The 20,778-nt window shown below is 42.8% G+C and overlaps 1 protein-coding gene across 9 annotated transcripts in view; it reads left to right on the plus strand.

The window, feature by feature from the left end:
* The window catches only part of LOC130528349 (unconventional myosin-IXb), a 38,239-nt gene that overhangs the window by 12,532 nt on the left and 4,929 nt on the right, over nucleotides 1-20,778 (plus strand). For 5 of the 9 annotated variants that reach the window (XM_057037602.1, XM_057037604.1, XM_057037608.1 and 2 more), the window contains exons 4-33: nucleotides 118-627; nucleotides 7,861-7,955; nucleotides 9,194-9,256; nucleotides 10,244-10,343; nucleotides 10,645-10,745; nucleotides 10,852-10,981; nucleotides 11,066-11,155; nucleotides 11,284-11,400; nucleotides 11,537-11,671; nucleotides 12,012-12,133; nucleotides 12,214-12,355; nucleotides 12,445-12,640; nucleotides 13,034-13,109; nucleotides 13,469-13,561; nucleotides 14,703-14,816; nucleotides 15,400-15,439; nucleotides 15,521-15,643; nucleotides 15,721-15,801; nucleotides 16,046-16,156; nucleotides 16,291-16,416; nucleotides 16,490-16,639; nucleotides 17,215-17,375; nucleotides 17,460-18,587; nucleotides 18,698-18,764; nucleotides 18,844-18,962; nucleotides 19,376-19,494; nucleotides 19,976-20,169; nucleotides 20,245-20,352; nucleotides 20,440-20,610; nucleotides 20,684-20,725. In XM_057037602.1, the coding sequence (XP_056893582.1) occupies nucleotides 118-627; nucleotides 7,861-7,955; nucleotides 9,194-9,256; nucleotides 10,244-10,343; nucleotides 10,645-10,745; nucleotides 10,852-10,981; nucleotides 11,066-11,155; nucleotides 11,284-11,400; nucleotides 11,537-11,671; nucleotides 12,012-12,133; nucleotides 12,214-12,355; nucleotides 12,445-12,640; nucleotides 13,034-13,109; nucleotides 13,469-13,561; nucleotides 14,703-14,816; nucleotides 15,400-15,439; nucleotides 15,521-15,643; nucleotides 15,721-15,801; nucleotides 16,046-16,156; nucleotides 16,291-16,416; nucleotides 16,490-16,639; nucleotides 17,215-17,375; nucleotides 17,460-18,587; nucleotides 18,698-18,764; nucleotides 18,844-18,962; nucleotides 19,376-19,494; nucleotides 19,976-20,169; nucleotides 20,245-20,352; nucleotides 20,440-20,610; nucleotides 20,684-20,725 (4,824 nt within the window). The remainder of the gene's footprint in view (nucleotides 1-117; nucleotides 628-7,860; nucleotides 7,956-9,193; nucleotides 9,257-10,243; nucleotides 10,344-10,644; nucleotides 10,746-10,851; nucleotides 10,982-11,065; nucleotides 11,156-11,283; nucleotides 11,401-11,536; nucleotides 11,672-12,011; nucleotides 12,134-12,213; nucleotides 12,356-12,444; nucleotides 12,641-13,033; nucleotides 13,110-13,468; nucleotides 13,562-14,702; nucleotides 14,817-15,399; nucleotides 15,440-15,520; nucleotides 15,644-15,720; nucleotides 15,802-16,045; nucleotides 16,157-16,290; nucleotides 16,417-16,489; nucleotides 16,640-17,214; nucleotides 17,376-17,459; nucleotides 18,588-18,697; nucleotides 18,765-18,843; nucleotides 18,963-19,375; nucleotides 19,495-19,975; nucleotides 20,170-20,244; nucleotides 20,353-20,439; nucleotides 20,611-20,683; nucleotides 20,726-20,778) is intronic. The other 4 variants (XM_057037606.1, XM_057037610.1, XM_057037605.1 and 1 more) reach the window with 3 other exon arrangements.

The raw sequence follows: 20,778 nt of genomic DNA on the forward strand, positions 1-20,778 counted from the left end.
TGTTAGAACCACATGAGGTCCTTGAGGTCTCTGAATTTCAGAAAGTTCACTCATTCCTTTTTTTTAAAAACCAGCATTAATTATAGATTATTTTACTTTTACCGTTCCCGTGTGCAGGAGAGGAACCATGATGGCACCATCCATTATGTACATCTCCCATCTGTGGCTAAGGAACAGGAAGCACAGCAGCTGACCGCCAGGGGCTTCCTCCCCCCACCCCAGGACGACTTTGCAGACCTGTGCAACCTCCCCGTCCTCAATGAGGACAGCATATTAAACAATCTGCGCACACGCTTTTGCAAGAAAAAGATATACACCTATGCAGGAAGCATCCTCATTGCCATCAACCCTTTCATGTTCCTGCCCATCTACAACCCCAAGTACGTGAAGATGTACGAGAACCACCAGCTGGGCAAACTCGAGCCTCACATTTTCGCTATAGCCGATGTGGCCTACTATGCCATGCTCAGGAAAAAGGTCAACCAGTGTATCGTCATCTCTGGGGAAAGTGGCTCCGGAAAAACCCAGAGTACCAACTTTCTGATCCACTGTCTGACGGCGCTCAGTCAGAAAGGCTACGCCAGTGGAGTGGAGAGGACCATACTGGGCGCAGGACCAGTACTGGAGGTGAGTAAATGTGTGCAGATTCTACATTGATCTGCCTCCGTTTACTTAAACTGTCACCCTGACTGACAACTATCAGGTGTTTGCCTTTCTCTAGATAAACAGAATCATTTTCTTCCACCGATATGCTGTTGTAGTGAAAATCCATGCTTATTTTCTGCACTGGATTAGTGGTCTGTGTTTACATTGTTACGAATAACAGCTATGAATTATGGGATCACCAGTAACAGCACATATCCTCAACACGCGGGTGTGGGTGTGTATTAGAAATGAGGCCTAAATGGATGTCTAATGAGAAAGAAGAAATGGAAAAAGAGGAGTAGGATCTACTTGTGCTGATGTTACAATGGGCCACTTGCTGTGTAGATCTTGTTGGAGTCCCTACAGCATAGCACTCTTGTTGTCTTTCTATTTCTGTCTATGTTAATGCAAGCACTTTGGGTGAATACAGCCTTATTTTGAATGGACAGCAGGAGGATTTTCTGTTTGACAGTAAATGTTGGAGCTGCTACTGGCCTAAGCGAATCTCTTTTTGTTTTAAATGTCTGCCTGGGCCTTTTTTCCCCTCCCCATTTTAGAAAATATTACATGCCTGTACTGACTTGCTCCGGCCAGATTCCCATTTTCATTTCTTCTAAATAGCAAGGAGAAAACTCACCAATATTCTCAAGTGTTTCGCCACCGCTGCACTGAGAAGACAAAGTCTTTTTTCATTCCCCTCTGCCACTTTATGGCCAACTTGTGATATTTTAAATCATCCAGCCTGTACAAACAAGCCAGCCCCAAACTCCATGGGGCCGTTACGGTTCTTGCCGGTGTCGTATTTTATGCCTGCCTCATTGTGTGTCTGAGCCAGGTGAATTTTTCCAGACATTGTAGGCAGAAACCCCTGGTTGACTTTAACACTGAGCTCATCTCTGCCAGCAGCTCAGGGAACTGTGTGAAAACACAAGTTATTCCTTTTCAACTGGCCAGAATGATGGAAAGCATCTATCTTCTTAGTTTGTAGTGTTAATATCCCCAAGAAAATGTTGTGATGTTTACAATACCTAAATGTAAAGAAGGTTTGTAAGCATATGTTTTAGCCTCTTCTGCTTTCATTCAGGGATGTGGGTATAGCTGGGGTCATCACATGCAAGAAGCTGCTGATGAACATCTAGAATGATTATACTGTGCTATTGTTTTGCTGACATCAGCCATTTTCAGTGGTTGCAGCACTGGAAATCCCCCAGAAACATTTGAACTGCCTATGGGCGCACGGCTTGTGCCTGTATAGTTCTCTGCTTTAAGTAAGACAACAAAGTTTACCATTAGATGATGGCATCGCGGCAGGTAACCTCGGCAGTATCAAAGATTGCTGCCGTTCCTAACATCGGCCTCTGATGGCAAAGAACACGGCTGCCTTCCGTTTGTTTAGCTTTTCTCTTTGTAATGAGAAACTGCATCTCTGGGCTGTGACATGTGAAAGAATTTGCCTCTGGTCAGACCTTGAGGGTGGCTATTATTTTCAAGCCATTTTAGCATTCGTATAACCTCCGCGCGGGGCAGTGACTGATTGTTTTTTTCTTACATTGTATGCAGCTTCATGGCTTTTTTTAAGTTAGGTTCAACTTCATGACAACATTGCTTTTTTTTTAGAACTGTAGAATTCCAGACAGCTGTGCTCGCTTTCAGCTAATTTACCTCGAATGCTGTGTTGCTGTGTGGGTGGTATAAGAGTGCTTCCATTGCTAATGCAATCTGGAATTTGAGATACTGCATACAATGTGTAATGTAAAGAGCTTCCCTGTCAGCAAATCTTTGGTAGGAACACCAAAGATTTGCCCTCATGTCCCAGAATGCAGTTTGATTTGAATTGTGGTTGCAGGGACAGACTGGGAGACTGGTTCCTACTGTGTGGCCAGAGGAGGAAGTGAATGTGGAATCTCATCTGTGGCCTGTCAGTCAATCTCGCCATATACAGCCGCATAGTTTCCAACAGCTGCAATGCAGTGTTTTACACAGTAAAGTTAAAACGTAATTGATTATTTCATGTTCAGATTACCCAGGGCATAGACACTGTGCTTGCTGCATTTCATTTTATATCACATAGCTTTTCACAGAGCATGCATAAGATGGCTGACACGGAACAAATGCTACTCAATAGAGGAAGCAATAACTCTTCTGATGTGAAATGATGTTCTCTACAGTTCATGTTCATGCAGTCAATGTTCTGCAATTTAGCTGTAACTAAATCCAGTCCAGGTGTTCATTAATCAACTCTGCTACAGTAAAATGTGCACTCTACAGTATGTGTGTGCCCTTAAGCTATAGGGGAAGTCGCTGTGCCTGCGTTACACATTTCGAGATGATGACATCATCTGTTTAGCGCTGCAGGACTGTATTCTCTTTCTGGCGCTACGAATAGCACAAACAGATGGCACGGAAAACCTGCTCCACTGTACTTAGCTTTATTGTTCATGTTCAGTCAAGGAAACACTCGCCCACAAGTCCTTCTTCCATTTGAAGATGGCAAATCTCTGAGTATTTTAATGGTGAACTGGTCCAACTGGTTGATCCGTGGTTCTTTGGAGTCTGTTTTCTTTTGCCGTTTTCTTTCCAGCCTTCTGTTGTCGCACACGGGACCCTCCCTGTGTTGTCCAACGTGAGATATTGTAGTTTTCAGAACTGTACAATGTGATTTCCTTTGAGTAGGTTTCAAGAATAGTGACCATAAAACCACCGCTTGACTGCTTGAAAGTTGCTTCCTGTATTATTATAGTCGTACGACTGAAAATACAACTCGGAGAATCCAGCCCCCTCCATCTAAAAAAAAATTCCTATTATAATCTAATTTTCCAAAGTTCTATTCCACACTCACATGTAAGCGGTTGGCCCTTTGCTGTCCTCACACTCCGCATTTTTCTTAATCTTTCTGAATGTTCCAAACCCAACACTGATGTTTAACAAAAATCACAAACTTTGCTGGTGTTTCAGTCAGCCCTCAACTCAAGTCTTCAAGAAGTTTTCTTATTTTCCAACCTTCCATCTGTCTTTCCTCCTGACACGGGAAGTTCCTGTCATCCAGGAGCATTTAACAGGAAGCAGCTACGTCACAGGAAGTAATGGCGGAAGATTCTGTGGTCGGCTCAGAGCTTTGAGGGTGTGGACGGAGTAATGTTATACAATTATTGTTCAATAAGCACATATCTCTGGTCTCTTAGTGTATAGTCACACTTCTTATCTCTCAGGAGTCATTTATGGAGTTTGGCACCTTAATGAATATAATCAGATACGTGTTCATTATACAGATAGGCTTACAAGCTTAGAAAAGAATGTCTGCGTAATCATTCGCACTGGTGACATTCACGGGCCAAATCCGGTTTGCATGTACCAGCATGCTGTGTGCCACCTCAGGTTCTATTCATGGCGCTTTGACCACAGCAGGAGGGTTAATGGTTGATGTGGTGCCCTCTAGACATGGGTGGAACAGCCTGAAAAGACTCCAATTTGGTTAAAAGACACCAAACCTCAAGAGGAGCAAAATTGGTGCCTCAGAACTTTATAATAACTATGGCAACCTCGTGCCTCCTGTGTCTTCATTTCATGACCTGTCTTATGTACAACTGGAGGCAGCGCATTTCTAAATCAGTTTTGCAAGTTCCCCTACTTGTACCACCAGCACAGGCAGTAAAAAGAATAGCGGGTTGTGTATGTATGTATGTATGTGTATGTGTGTGTGTGTGTATATATATGTGTATGTATATGTATATGTGTGTATATATATGTATATATATGTATATATGTATGTATATATGTATATATATGTGTGTATATATCTATATAGATATATATATATATATAGATATATAAGATATAGATATAATATATATATATATATATATCCAGATCTATAGATCCAATCTATATATAGATATATAGATAGATATATGGTGAGAGCAGACAGGAGCAGCAACACGTCCCATGTTCTGCTAGAACCGCTTGTATCTTTGTCTGCCAGTGTCTTGGATCCAGGCACATTTGATCTGTTATTTTAGAACAAATCTACTTGTTTTCACAGTCTTTCTCTATTCTGTTCTTAAAATCAGATTTCTTGCTGCTTTAATTGTAAAAAAATAAACCACCAACTGGTCTTTTCAGTGAGGTGTCACGCTGTTGTGTGTTCTAAACTGTTATCCAGATGTAGCTAATAATAATGATGAGTTGTTATTATGAACCATTGCATACTGAAACCATCAGTTTTTTTCCACCCAGCCACCAGCGCTGCTATTTTATGTCCAGTTTGCTGTCATCCCGCCTAAGTTAGTTTTCCACTATAGTTGATTCGCTGTGGTACGGCGGCCGGGAACGAGAGCCGAGTTCTTTCATCCAAGATTTGTTCTGTAGGAAATCACAACTGTCTCTTTACTTAGAATTGGACGCAGAAACACACAGACTGTCATGTCCAGTTAATGTCCAGAGTGTCGACAGACAGGTTAGGTACCTAAACTAACAGTGATGGCACGGCTGGGGCCTCAGGGCCTCAGGAATAGCCCTCCGTCTGGCCGTGACAGTCACACACTTGTATGGCAAATAAAGGCATATTCTATAGTCCTAAACCCTGCAGTCACCTACCCTATATGGTGAGGAAGGCACAGAGAAAGGTTTTGTCCTCGTGTTAGCACCATTTATTTCCATTCTATAAGAATCAATTCTTTGTTTCCAGTTCAGATGATTTAACTTCACATGGCTTCAGATCAGTTGGTGGGATGGAGCGGTGCCTCGGAGCCTCGCAGAGAAGAGCTGTGGTTACACCTAATCACTTCCAGCACCGTGTGATCTCTCATCTCAAATTTTTCCCATTCACTTTGTATACAACGTACTGATTTTCATCCTAAATTCCAGTTCAGCTCAACATGTGCCTTATGATAGCGGGAGCTGCACATTAAGCCTGCAACCAAAGGCCCTCTGAACCTAAGCGGGGCTCAATGCGCATGACTAATGTTGCTGAATGAGCGAGCATGTCCATGTAGAGGCTTGATTGAATTTGTTTTCAGGGGAGCCTGCTGTTTTTATTCTGAAAATGTGGGAACTGCCTTTGTGGCAGTGGGGCTGTTTGGAGTCCTTTCAGTGTGTATCCATGCTGCAGTGAGGTGCTGCTGTTGGGTCTTGGCAGCGCCTGTGGAAACAGTTAACTGAAGCTCTTTTGAGCAGCTAAACGTTGTGGGTCATGCTGCAGTGCCTCGGTTTAATACCCATCAGCTCTGGTATCCAAGCTGTACATTTCTGATGACAGCGGGGCTGTTTTGCTGTTGCTAAGCGCCGTGCCCACAATGCCACAGTCAGCAATGCCCGCATTTGATATCCCAAATGTTATAATTTAGAATCAACTTAAGCATCCTCTGACGTCCTCTGGGGCGTTTTTCTTGTAACAGTTTGTACTTCCATGTGCCCCACTTTTTTTCTTCTTTTTTTTTTTTTTAATTGTATGATGACGAAGACTGTGAATTCATTTGGGCTGGTCCGGCTCTGGTGGAAATGTACGGGGGCGTGTGATGCCAGATGAGTTCACCACAGAGAGGACTTCATTCAGGCACATTTGTATATGGAGTTGAGTGTTTGTGCGTCACCTTGGTCATTCCACTGACCTCACTACAGAACGTCTGACCCAGAATGCATCTGCACACTATGAGTTGCTCAGCCACTCACACAGTGTTGTCTTTAACAAACAAAATCGCGCTAGCAGCTCAGCAGCAGAGTTTACAAAGTGAAATCTGAGAGCTGCAATAATGAGCAGCTTACAGCAGCTCCAGGTGGGGGAGAATACATGTTTAGAACATCCCTGTGACGTGCACACTACATAATAGAATCGACACAACCCTTTTTCTTGCCTGCTTGTTTTGCTTTATGGTTTCTTTTCTTTTCACTCTTTCTTTCTGAAACGCTGCCAGTTCACTTCCACATACCTGCCAGATTTCCCAGCCAATCAGGTAGTTGTGCTCATGGGCAAGTTCAGATATGAAAGATGCTGAGACATGTTTAGCATTCTCTCCAAGATGCAGCCTTGTGGACTTTGCACAGTCCACTTGGTTTTGTGGCCTGATTTAATTTTATTCTGAATACATGGTCCTTTTAAATAAGGGAATTTAAATGTATTTATACATTTATACTTATATTTATCTGTATTTATAGTGTATTTAAATTTCTGTGTGTGTGTATAATATAATGAAGAAAAGACATCAGAAGCTCATTGTGAGTAGCTGTTATCAGATAATGAATACTGAAGCCGTGTTCTTAACTATTAATAAATTGTCAGTTTAGTTGTATGACTATACTTAATGATATATGTGGAAAAATCACTTGGAAGGATAAATAAGGATTTCCTTCACTCCATCCCATATTATGACAATTGATGCAAGAGCATTGTTTAAAATTTGTCCTGCATGTGGGGAAAAATGCAATGTGAGTGTGATGTGTCGTGGTCTTTAAGTTAAAGAGAGAAGGTGTGTGTGCACGTGCACTTGTTCTTGCTGTATTTGAGTACCAAAATATGCATTCTCAGGACAATTTAAAGAAGTTAGGACATTTTAGCGGACCCACACAAATTCAGAGGACTGTGATAGTGCGTGTTTGTTTTTGTGTGTGTAACATCGGATGAATGTGTGAGCCCCTGGGGGGGCCACCGTTGGCTGGGCCCTAGCTCTAGACCTGCTGTAGCATGCAACGGTTGTCAGCCTCGGCCCTCCTTACTGACCGGTGGGCACATTTACTCTGTTACTCATAAACACACAGAGGGAATGTGTGAAAAATGTTTTGGTGGAAGGTCGTATAGAAAGATAGATGATATAGGTAGATGAAAGGACAGCAATGAGCTGCAGACGCTCCCCCCCATGACCTTCACACACACGAATGCTGGTAGGCACGGCCCCATCACCGTCTGCAGCCTCAGCTGCTCTCTCTAAACAATGTTTAGCCCTCTTGAGTATCTAGTTTCTTTGTTGTCATAGGGATTTGTTATTATTGTTGTTGACTTCATTGATGGTGCTGATAGATGAGATGCTTTAGAGGTGCACTCCCAGATTGTGTTTCACCCAATAATGCCTTCAAGTAAGGTTTGATCCTCAATAAATATCACATTTAAGTTCCAAGTAGATAGGCATTTAGGAGAACTTTTAAGTTTTTTAATAGTTTTCTTGCCCTTTTTTAACCTGATACGCTGAAATTAACTGTGTTTCTGTCTTTTCTTATCTCTGACAGGCCTTTGGCAATGCCAAAACAGCCCACAACAACAATTCCAGCCGCTTTGGTAAATTTATCCAGGTAAATTACCTGGAGAGTGGAGTGGTCAGAGGGTAAGTAGTCACTCGCATGTTTGCACGCATGCATCATATTCTACTTATTTTTTAATAACCGTGTCTGCACATCTGTGCTTTCGAATGCATGGTCATGTGAATTCCTATTTTTGCAATGTGGTGTCGCTGGGTTTGTGTGTGTGTGTGTGTGTGTGTGTGTGTGTGTGTGTGTGTGTGTGTGTGTGTGTGTGTGTGTGTTGTGTGTGTGTGTGTGTGTGTGTGTGTGTGTGTGAAAACTGAAACTTGACCTCAACCTTGTTCTTCCTATTTCTTAGTAGTCAGATTTTGGTCTGAAGCTGCATCAAAGTGTGATCGTTCATGTTGCATCCGCCTCTCCTCAGGAAATAGAGAAGCTGCTCAAAACATGCTGCGCTCTAATTATAGAGTTGAAATATTTGAGATTAAAAGCTCAGGGGAGAGTTTTGTCTCTTGAACTGATGCAAACACTAGCTGCTTCTGCAATAAATGTAATAATGTAATAAATGAAATGTAATAAATCTATAAGGCTGCTTGTCGGCCTTGCAGAAAGCTAATGAAAGGGTCCGTCTTTGCTGCCGAATTAATGCCTGTGAGCATCCAGTTTGATTATCACCTGAAAGCCACAGACTTTATGTCCAGCCTCTTCTTTTATGCTTCCGCTAAATGGTCAAAGCTCTACTTTTCACATTTCTGTGGTGGCCCTTGACATTTAGTATTAAAGGCAGAAATTCATTTATGTCTTTTGCATAAATAAGTGAGCGTTCAGCCAAATGGCATATGACTAACCCCGTCAGCTCTTCCCATTTTGTGTCCAGACTAATGTTAGTCGGGCCTATAAACTCTGATTTAGACATTTTTATGGTTTTGGCCTGGTGCAGTGAATAAATACTAATTGACAGCTGCATATCATATGACCTCAAAGCTATATTATACAGTTAAATAAATAAATGTCTGAGTTGTACAGCTGTTTTTGTGAGCATTACCTTGTGTGTCGATGTGCTACACTCCATCAGCCCATTTCTGAAGGCTTTGTTCTGTCTTTGATTGTTCTGAACATCTGCTCAGCACACCCCCTCTGCTTCTCCCCTCATATTGTCTGCCCACTTTCACATTTGACCTTTAACACACACACACACACACACACACACACACACACACACACACACACACACATACAAGTAAGTGACCTTTGATTCGAACAGAATATTCACGTTTATTTGTTTCTCCTTGTCTATTTCTTCTCTTTTCCTGAACTGTAGAGCTGTGGTAGAGAAGTATCTCCTGGAGAAGTCTCGTCTGGTCTCCAGAGAGAAGAATGAGAGGTGAGGAGGGACAGCAGGAGTCTTGACCCCTAACTTCTGCTGACCCCTTTGGGGCCCCCTCTGCAAACATGTGGAGTCTCTAATGTTTGGATATGAAGTTCAAGTGATGGTTTCAGGCTTCACTTGTTGATTTTATGTGTCTGCCTCTACACCAATAAATTTAACCTAGATTGAGTTATTGAGCATATGTTTGTGTGCTTATGTTGAATTTAGCATTAGAATTAACCGATTCGGCAGCGCTTGGCGAACTCTTTAAATAAAGAAATGCAGTTTCGGTTAACAAAAATGTATTGTGACTGTCTATGACTTCAGCAGTTGTGTTGCTAAAATACACAACTGGGAGGAAGCAGAGACAGCCTTGCTCACCACATGGTCATTTACTTTTCACCATGTCTTGCATAACCTGTTACTCACTCTGACAGGGACTAGCTACCAGACTGCAGACTAAGTGGTTGTTGCTACACATGTGACACAGGAGTCTATAACTACTTGTACAGTTTCAAATATTAGAGCAAATCCTTTACTTTAATTAGATTGCTTTAATATTTAGATTGGTATCAGTGAATGCCCAAAGTTACATAGTTTTAGAGCATTTAGAGCTCACCCATGTGCCGCTCATCTCCTTGCCTACAGTTGCTGTCATTGGTAGCAAGTTTAATCATGAAGTCGCCGCTGCAATATATGATGTCATCGTTTCTTAGTGATAAACATGGAAACTCATTACCCCCCTGCGCTTTGACAACAAAGGCTGGGCATTTGAATGCGTGTCTACTGATAAGTAGAAAACTGATATTGATAATTTCCAAAAATAGTCATCATTTTATTGCCTTTTTCCATTATGTTGACTCTTAATCACGCTGGCCCTTTGTCACTGTCAAAACAGCTCATATCTACTTACACTTGTTTGACAAATAATTAAACAGCTCATGGTTGCATTTGTTATTTAATACTACAGTCATATGAGGGATGTTTTTTTTTGTTTTCCAGGAACTACCACGTCTTTTACTACCTTTTGTTTGGTGCTTCAGAGGAAGAGAGGAAGGAGTTCAAGTTGCTACCACTTGAGGAGTACTCCTACCTCAAGCAGGTGCAGAGTTTGTCTCCTTGATATAAACAGTCCCTTATGTGTAAATAATCCTTTAAGTTACAGCTGCAGCTCACTGACCCTGCATTCATTAGCAGTGCCGTGTTTTGAATAGGCTGCTGTATGCACTCCCAGCACACCGCGCACATGGTGTGCTGCATATTAATGAAGGAGGTTTTGTTCTCTACCCCTTTCTTCTCTCACCATGCGTTTTATTCACTTCTGATCAAACCAGTTGACATGTGCATTTCTGTCCCTTTGCGTTTTTCCTCATTATTCATCCATATAACTGTATTTGTTGTAGCAAAACTTTAGGATAGAAGATGAAGAAGACCTGTGCCATGATTTTGAACGACTACAACAGGCGATGGAGATGGTTGGCTTCCTCTCCGCAACAAAGAAACAGTAAGTGAAGCTGTTAACGTGCTAATCATAATACCCTTGTCAAACCTCATGGATGCTGAGATGCGCTGCTGCTGTCAGTTTACTGAATTTTGTGACCATGTTGCAGGATCTTTTCTGTTCTTTCGGCCATTTTGTATCTGGGCAACGTGACCTACAAGACTAAATCAAATGGTCGTGAGGAAGGTTTGGAAGTGGGGCCACCAGAGGTCTTGGCCAGGCTCTCAGAACTGTTGAAGGTAACATCTGCTCTCACTGCCATGTGACTCCATATTTGTCTGCATGTTTGTCATCATTTTTAAATCCTGTGGTCGGTTCCCAAGGTCAAAGAGGAGCTGCTGGTTGAAGCACTGACAAAGAGGAAAACGGTCACAGTCAATGACAAGCTGATCCTCCCTTACAGTCACCCCGAGGTAGGGGTTTCATTTCTGGAGAGGTCTTCATTTTCACATAATTTGGCCCTCCGGATAATACATCTTTTGCTAAACCCATCCATATTTATCCGTTTTTATGACCTCACATGTCCTCTCCCTCCAATCAGGCAATCACAGCCAGAGACTCCATGGCCAAATCTTTGTACAGTGCTTTGTTTGACTGGATTGTACTACGCATCAATCACGCACTGCTTAACAAGAAAGATATGGAGGAATCAATACCTGTAAGAGAGAATGGCTCAAAAACAACAACACAACAACACAGATCTGTCAAAACATCATTTTATCATTATCTTTGGGATCTCAATTAATGAATTTCCCTGAATTGTACTCATTTCTGTTCTTACTGTTGTTTTTTAGTGTTTGTCCATCGGTGTTCTGGACATTTTTGGCTTTGAGGACTTTGAGACCAACAGCTTCGAGCAGTTCTGCATCAACTATGCAAACGAACAGCTGCAATATTATTTCAACCACCATATTTTCAATCTGGAGCAGGTAACTCCAAGTTTTCTGTGCGCCCAGTACCCAACTAAATATCACTGAAGTTTTTAAGCGTATTTTAAATTAGAAATTAGTGCATTGACTCTATACAATACAAAGTACTTGTTTTATCACATTTGGATTTAATCCACTGGATGCTTGCATGTCCAGATGACACCTTGCACATGGAAAGTTTCATAAAGCCAAGCCGCATGTTTGTGAAGTTTGAACTTAAGATGAATTAAAAGTCTTTTGACCACTTGACAGAAGAAGATGGAATGTGAAATGCACAATGGCAGTATGACTGTTAAAGTCGTATCATCTGAACTACTTTGTCCTGTCTTGCTTCCTTCAGGAGGAGTACCAAGCAGAGGGAATCACCTGGCACAACATAGACTACACAGACAATGTTGGCTGCATTCATCTCATCAGCAAGAAGCCCACCGGTCTGCTTTACCTGCTGGATGAAGAGAGCAAGTAAGAAAATGATTTAATTGGAATTTTTATGTGGTTAAAGATGACCAGCTTTTTTTTATATATATATCTCTGCACCTTAGCTTTCCCCATGCCACAGATGAGACATTATTAGCCAAAATCAAGCAGCAGCACCAAGGGAATAAGTACTTTGTCCCCACCCCAGTCATGGAGCCCGCCTTCGTCATCCAACACTTTGCTGGTAGAGTGAAATATCAAGTAAAGGTAAGGATGATGAGCAAAGATTGTTTTTTATTTCATCTGTGTGGTGATTGGGCATATTCTAATCTTTTTATTGTGTTACAACACAACAGGATTTTCGGGAAAAGAACACAGACCACATGCGTTCGGACATTGTAGCGTTGTTGAGGAGTAGTGACAGCGCTTATGTGCGGCAACTGATTGGCATGGACCCAGTGGCCATGTTTCGATGGGGAATTCTGCGTGCCACTATCAGAGGACTGGCTGCTTTCAATGAAGCAGGCAGAGCTCGGGCCGCCAAGACTTCAGGTGCATTATTATTGTCAATTTTCCAGCAAAATAATCTTAATCAGACACAAATCTTCTCAAGAGATCAGAATGTTAGCTGTAAAAAGAATCTTTTATAGTCTACATTATAAGGCTTTGAATAAGCCTTTGAGTTAAGCATAAAAAGAATAGAAGAAAAATTAGGTTTGAAAAGATTTTCAGAACTTTTTCAGTGACGATCTCGATCTGCTACGCTATTTTTATACCCTCACACGTCCAATGACGGTGAAGGTTTTTCACGAGGCTTAGTGAAGATTAAATTAAATCGAGGCAAAGAACAAAGCCTCAAAAGTCCAGCAGTCACGTGACTGATGTTTATATTCCGATCAGATATTTAATGTAATTAGTACTTTTTTTCTTTTCTTTTTTTACTAGGTGTTGTTCGTCCAGCCTCCAGAACTCCTTTAGGAGAGCTCAAGCAATCCAATGCTCCCGTAGACAGAATGTACAAGTGAGTAATGCACTTAAAATCCTTATACATTCCTGTCTTGGTCTTCATTCGGACTGGTTTTCTAACTGTGTGGTATCTTTGCTTTGGTGGACCCTTTCCCCTGGACACGGAAGAAGGCATTCAATCCTGTTTATAATGTTTTTACTGACTTCTCTTTCATGAAACAAGGCTTTTTTTTATTGACCTCATGAAGCTGCAGCACCTAAAGCCAACTGTCAACATCCACGTGTATCGTGTGGTGCTGGATAAGATGAATTCAGAAGTGTGTCAAACGGATTTAGAGGTCTTCTTCATTTCATCTGTCCTCTTCACCTTTTGGTGACCACAGTGTGTGCGGTTCTCTCCTCTCCCCTCCACAGACGAGTGTCTATGCTCGATTTCTACTTTGATCATTCAGAGGAGCGCCCTCTAGAGGCTTTTGAAGACATCTTTGCTAGCTATGAGAATAAGAAGTAAGTGCGTGTGGTGGACTGAACAAAAGAAAGAAAGCACCAGGCCAAGCAGGAAGGAATACTGATTTTTGGTAATCCACTAAATACTGGTTTGTTTCAATACTGAGGATGCTCACAAAAAACTTATCTTAAAGGTAAACATTGCAATCAAAAGTCAAAAGTTACCCTTTACTTTGCATTTCCTCTTTCCTCCTCTTTATAATTCCTATTTTTATACCATACTATTTTGATTGCACTGGATCAGACTTTTTCCTTCCTTGTGCTTATTATTCTTGCTGTATCGCACAGGAAGGTGTTTGTACTGGCTTACTCTGATTAGCCTCCCAGGTTTGAAGCAGGCTTGTGTGGACAGGGTAGGGTGAGCATTCTCAGAAAGGAACCAAACCTTTTACAGTTATCTGGCATTGGTAGTTCCTCTGAATTTGACCTGACACCTCCTGGTTACAAACTGATGTTAAATGCATAAACCCGTGAACAGTGAGGGGTGGGGGATTTAGTGTGACTCAATGCCTCATTCCTTCACTGCCTGGCCTCTGTTGTCATAATCAGTCAAGGTAAGTATAGAAAAGTACTGCATGGACTAGTTTTGGGACGCACAAGGAGTCCCATATTAACACCACCACTTCCGGTTTTCAGTGTAACACCAGTCTCAGCAAAGGACCGCACTTCTTACTGCCTCACGAGTAACAGCTTTAAACCAGTAACGGTTCCAGCATGGAAAAAGACGGTCAAACACACCCAACATCTCCGCTTGTTGCATGTTAACTACCACAGTGGCAATGAGGGTGTCCAAACAATTTCCTTTTTACTTCATTCGTTATGTGTATATGTGTGTTTCTGTGCTAAAAGGGATGTGACAGTATGGCTGGGTGGTCTATTTTGTACTTACTGGATAAGATGAGCCAGTTTTTAGACCCTCAGCCATCCTGCAGTGTGTATTCTTGTCTCAGGTAACCACGGTGGTGTTTCCTTCTAAGGTGGTGCTTACGATGGTGTTCTGTCACACCCAGCTTTATGTTTTGTCATTTTTGTTCCTTTCCTTCCTTCCTTTGTGATTTTGTCCTCCCTCCCTTCTCCCACTCCCTGTTCCTCCCCCTCTTCTTTCCTCTCTACACTGGGTATGTGGGCTTGGTGTGATTAGACATATGCATGCCGAGATCATCAGCTCCATTAAGAACTTGCAGCTGGATGGCGAGGACCCACGCAAGCTGCTGCAGTCCTGGGGCCGCCTTCGCTTTCCACGTCACGTCCTCCAGTGAGTCTGCAGACAGACCTGGCACCCGTTCTGCACCAGATCAGTCCAGTTTAGTTGTCTCAGGCAGAAAATGCAACCTTTAATTTATATAGATGGCGTCCTTTTTATTGAAGACAATAGCTGAACTTCCTCGAATACCTCCATTAACCGCAGCATGAACTTAATCAAAAGATTGCTGACATGTGATGGGATATTTTAAAAGTCAACAGCTTTGAAGCATGTTGGGTTTCTCAGCAGTTTGATAAGTTACACACAGAGTCCTTTATGTAGTTTTTTTTAATGAAGTAAGTGAGCATGCCTGTCTGTGAAGTCTTTGCTGGGCTGATATCTTACAGTTAAACCCTGTCTGCAGTAAACTCCTCCTCCTCCTCCTTCTCACTGTAGTCCTGTTTCTGTCTCAGATTCATGTTTCTGTTTCTTTGAGACCATCCATCACTTCATTTAGGTGCTTCTTCCATCCACTGACAGCGCATGAAGAAATCATCCAACCGTACTAACTTGGCATCACGCAGTCTGTCTTCACGCCTCACAGGATTTTAATATTTTACCCTCTTTAACTTAAATTGCATTTGCTCTCCATCAGGAAACAGAAGAACGCCAAACACAGGCAGGCCATCCCCAAGGTAACACTAGTAAAGACCCTGACTCTGCTGTGCTGATGAGTGCCAGGTGGAAATAAATGTAAATGTTTTTCTGCCGTGCAGAGTTTGCTGGATTCGCGCTCTCTAAAGTTCATCGTGGGCCTGACTCTGCACGATCGCACGACCAAATCTCTTCTCCACCTTCACAAGAAGAAGAAGCCTCCCAGCATCAGTGCCCAGTTCCAGGTACGTTCAGCTGTGTCACACAGAAATCCAAACACAGCGTCTGAACTTGGAACTAGCTTGTTCTCGATTTTCTACAGACCTCTTTGACAAAACTACTGGAGACTCTTAACAGAGCAGAGCCTTTCTTTATTCGCTGTATCCGCTCCAATGCCCAGAAGGTAAAACCTTTATTGCTTATTCTTAGAATTTCTTATTTCATGTATATGTATTTTCAGCTTGTTTGCCCCTCCTGTATTTCTCCTACTCAAACCTGAAATACTTGAGTTTTCTAGACTACATTTATGGTCAGAGCAAATCTTTGCTGTGATTTGATGAAATAAGATCATCGTGGGTGTAATAAGTAGTAGGAAAGCCGGTTGTAGGAGGGTTAGAATATGTGATGGGTCTGGTGTCATTGAGCAGAAGGAGATGTATCTGGATGAGGTCTTGGTGATTCAGCAGCTCAGATATACAGGAATGCTGGAAACCGTTCGCATCAGGAGGTCAGGCTACGGAGCAAAGTACACATTCCAGGTACTGTAGAGTTACGCCACTTAATCCCGCTACAATATTGGGTATTAAGATTTGACCAATCTTCTGTACCACATAGGATTTCACTCAAACCTGCAGCTCAGTTTTTAATTTTGCATCAACTCTCATGTTTGCAGGAGTTTGTAAATCAGTTCAGGGTTTTGCTTCCAAAGGACACCAAGTCCTTTAAAGAGGACATCTCAGAGCTACTCGAGAAGAAGATGGGCTTAGACCCAGCTACATACCAAATAGGAAAAACTAAGGTAACTAAAGGTTGCATGTTTCCCTCCACATTATGTCAGTGCTTGTAAGTGACACAGTTTGTCCTTTGCTCAGGTGTTCTTGAAGGAGTTGGAGAGACAGAAGCTGCAGGATACACTACACAAGGATGTGATGCGCAAGATCATCTTCCTGCAGCGTTGGTTCCGAGCTCATCTGCAGAGAAAAGAATTTCTGGACATGAGGCAGGCTGCCATTTTAATACAGGTAAACCCACAGCAGAAATGATTTGTTATCTGCTTTAACTGTAACTTTTCAACCAGCATTTTTCTTAAAAATGAATTTCTGCACTAATTTTGTGCATTTTATTGCAGTGAAAAGTCAAGAACAAATGTAACTGCTTGCAAATTTTAGAAAAAATATATTTTGTACCTATTCAGTTTTATTTTTAGCTCATGCTAACTCTGAATATTTAAGGCATAATAATTACAAAATAAAAAACAAAACATTTAAGGCTGATCTTAGGTGTTCTTTTGAAAGAAACTTTGGGCACATGCACAAGGTGCATTTACTCCTGTTCATGGAAAACATCAAGGAGTTTGTGCATTCTCAGTGTCTGTGTGGGTTTTTCCCTGGGTAGTCTGTTTTCCTTCCTCAGTATATAAACCTGCATATAAGGTTGATTAGAGACTCTAAATTACTCCTAAGTGATATGTGTGTTCCATGATGGTTGTGCGACCAGTCCAGGGTGTATTAGAGTTTATTTGGAATGTTTAAAAGGTTTTTGGTTTTAATTGAGGAAAATGATACAGTGTGATTCTGATATTTCCTCTCCTATTTAGAGTTCATGGCGAAGGTACCTCAAAGAGGAGCAGAAGCGAAGAGCAGCTACTCTGATTCAGGCCGTGTGGAGAGGACACTGGCAGAGATCAGAGAATCACCGTAAAAAACAAGTTGCTACCAAGATACAAGCACTCTACAGGGGACACTCGGCACGTAAAAGGTAACTGCACAAAGAGATCGGAAAGCATTTAAGTGCATTTTCAGACATTGTTTATCATGATATTCATATTTTATTTATTTTTAGGTGCCAGTCTTTGCGTGAGGAGAAGCGAAGAAAAGAGGAAGAGGAAAAAGAAGCTCGGAAAAGGGCAGAAGAGGAGGAAAAGAGGAGAAGGGAAGAAGAGGAGGAAGCCAGGAGACAAGCAGAGGAGGAAGAAGAAAGGAGGAGGATAGAAGATGAGAAAGCAAGGATAAAAGCCGAAGAAGAGGAGGCAAAGAGGAAAGCAGAGAGGGAGGAAATAGCCAGGATGGCAGAAGAAGCAGAAAATAAACTGGTAAAAGAACCTCAGACACGGGAAGATCCAGATATAGAACTAATCACTGAGGAGATGCTGGATGATAACCTCACTGCCCCGGAAACGGAGGAGGAGGTCAACACAAGCTCACACAGAGAGGACGAAGGGGTCAAGGGTGAAAAGCTGGATGATATGGAAATGGGTCAGGAGTTAAACGGTACCTTGGCTGAGGCTGGCCCTCAGCTAGAAGAGAGGGATGGAGAAGATGATTTAGAGAACCACACACCAGCAGAGTCAGATTCCACATCTGTCCTTTCCTCTGATGGGATCTTCACACTTCAGCCTTCAACTACAGGGGAGGAAATGGATAAAAAGTCTCTCGATGACACCTCTGTATGTTCTGACGCTGACCAAAACCGAGCAAAACCTTCAGCCGTTAACAAGGGCCAGTTATCCAGAAGCCAGGAGAAAAGAGAGCAGAGGAGGCGGAGAGGACTGGAGCACAACCAGAGAGAGACTGAACGGGCTTCCTCCTCGGCTGGCAGCAAGGATGACACATCCTCTTCGAAGAGCAAAACCCAGGCGACACGGTTGAAAGAGCGAGCAGAGAGCAAAGAGCTGGACCAGTACACTTTTGTGGCCTGGAAAATGAAGGAGGACAAAGCAGCAAAGAAAGAGACAAAGACATCTCCCGCTGCAGGTCCCGTTCGTCCATCTACATTACCTCTTCAGCCCGTGTCTGACAGAAATGGCGTGAGCGAGAGTACGGGAGCGGTCAGTTTGCAACGGCGTCCTGGGGCGATAAAGGAGAAGCCTGAGAAGTGGAGGGGGGGGAGGAGGAGTGATGGAGAGCTGTCTGAGCGTACCAGCCCGCAACAGCCTCACAGCAAGGAAGAACGCAGGAGAAAAACCCCACTGTATGTCTTGATCAGACCCCCACTCATGCTTTGCCATTAACATTAGTTAACAAAACATAATAAAATAACTGATTCCCATCTTATTTATGTTTTTCATGGTTTATCTACAGTTCTGAAACAGCCTCTTCGTCAATCGACAGTTTGTCTCCCGGCTCAGAAGGAGCTGGTGCTCTTCAGGTATTGTGATTTTCTTCTAACGACACTTTGCTGGCTAACTCTTCACACATACATCACCTGAAATGATTCTGCTGTGCAGCTGAATTCCCCCTCAGACAGCCTCAGTGAAAGCTCAAAGGGAGGCTCCTTCAGGAGGAAACACCAAGAGGGTTCAGCTCACCAAGATTCCACACAGTCGATTCCATCCACGCCTGACAGGTACCGCACAGCCCCGACTTAGAAATGCTGAGGATGGAAAAACGTGGTCACTGAGCAGTACCTGCAGGAGAGACACTTCAGAGGGAAACTATTTGCCTTGTGTAATCAGTGCATCCTCATGTCCTTGTGTGGGGATGAGAGTAAAGCATTTTCCATAAATAGATTTATATAGTAGAAACGGTCACTGGGGTTGAAGTAGTTGTGATGTCATCCACAGCATTTGCATGAATCACTTTGCTTTGGATTTCTGTTGTTATGCCAACAGAGACGGCCGCCTTCAACTGGTTTAGAATCAATTTCATAAGGGAGGCAAAGGATGAAGAATTCAGAAACATGAGACATGCAAAACTAGGCGTCTGTTTGTTGCGTTGCCATTTGGTTTGTGAACATTCTTGTGCTTCTGTGTTACACAGATCAGGTGGTGTCTTTAGCAAAATTTTCAAGAAACGCCCTCATAAGGAGGCCCAGACCCCAGACAATGGAGAGTTGACACTTGCCCAGATCCTGAACGAGAGGCCTGCAGGAGGGGAAGGTAAAGAAAACAGGAGAACAATCAGCCTGGGTTTAAACTCGTGCTTCAGAAGAGCGTCACTGCGTCAGGAATGATCGGGTTCTCCAGTCACTAGCTGGCTCTAATCGGGACAGCATTCTCTAATTGACAAGAAAACAAGCAAACCGATCATATTTGATCCCAGAGATTCTGCTATTATTTTGAGAAAAAATGTTGAAGTCACTGATGTTTTATCACAAAGCAGAAACTTAACCACAACTGCTGGACACCCGAGTCGAGGCATGTAAAGAAAACAGACAGTTTTCATTCTCAGGGCTGAACAGCCCTGCTGTTTGCTTTCTGAGACAACACTGACCCGCGCAGGCTCACACTCTGCTCTAACGGAATAACTTCACGCCAGATTTGATTTCCCCCTCGTTACTTCTGTATACTGAACATTCTGCATGAGGAAAGAAGCGCGGCCATTCACCTCCTATGTATTTCTCCGATCATATTAAAACAGCTCCAACCTCTGGGCATCCATCGCGGCCTCCCTCCCAATCCCAGGGAGATCGTGCTGGTAAAGCCTTAGGCCGCAACCCAACCATCAAGATCAGTCGCGCCACGCGGGTGTCTGAGCAGTGGAACGCCTCGCTGGATCGGGAAATCACAAACGCCAATGAGCTGCGGCACCTCGATGAGTTTCTGGGCAACCAGGTGCATAAAAGATCTAAAAGTCAAAGTAAATCTTATTTATTTCAATTATTCTACCAATTATTTTTCCTCTTGTAGGTCAATGATTTCCGTACGAGAGGGAAGTCACTGTCGGCCACAGAGGCCATCTTTGTCACATCCACTATGCAGTTCAGAGAGACAATTAAAGCCATGTATTCCCTCCCAGTGAGTCCGTCTGCAGGCACATAACACACACCATCTGAAAGGCTATCCCTCCAGCCTCTTCCTCATTTCTCTTGTGCGCCCTACCAGAAACCCACCATCGGCTACAAAGGTCTGATGACTGGCTACCAGAACAAAGTGATCCACCTGGCGGGTGACAAGCAGAAAGCAGAGGTCAAACTGGTGGTCAACCTCTTCCAGTCGGTGCTAGATGGTTTCATCAGAGGAGAGATGAAGAAGGAGGAGGCCGAGCCTGCCAAGGTGCGACTCTGACCTTTGTGACATTTCAAACTGAAAACGACTGCATCCGTTCTTATTTCCTCTCTGTTTTCAGCCTGCTAAAACCAGGAAGAAGAGGAGGTCAAAAGATAAAAGTGTAAGTTTGCATAGTAGACTTACATTAGTGACATGTTTATTACATTTAAACAA

This window comes from Takifugu flavidus, chromosome 7 (assembly GCF_003711565.1).
Source record: "Takifugu flavidus isolate HTHZ2018 chromosome 7, ASM371156v2, whole genome shotgun sequence".
Taxonomy (NCBI): Eukaryota; Metazoa; Chordata; class Actinopteri; order Tetraodontiformes; family Tetraodontidae; genus Takifugu; species Takifugu flavidus.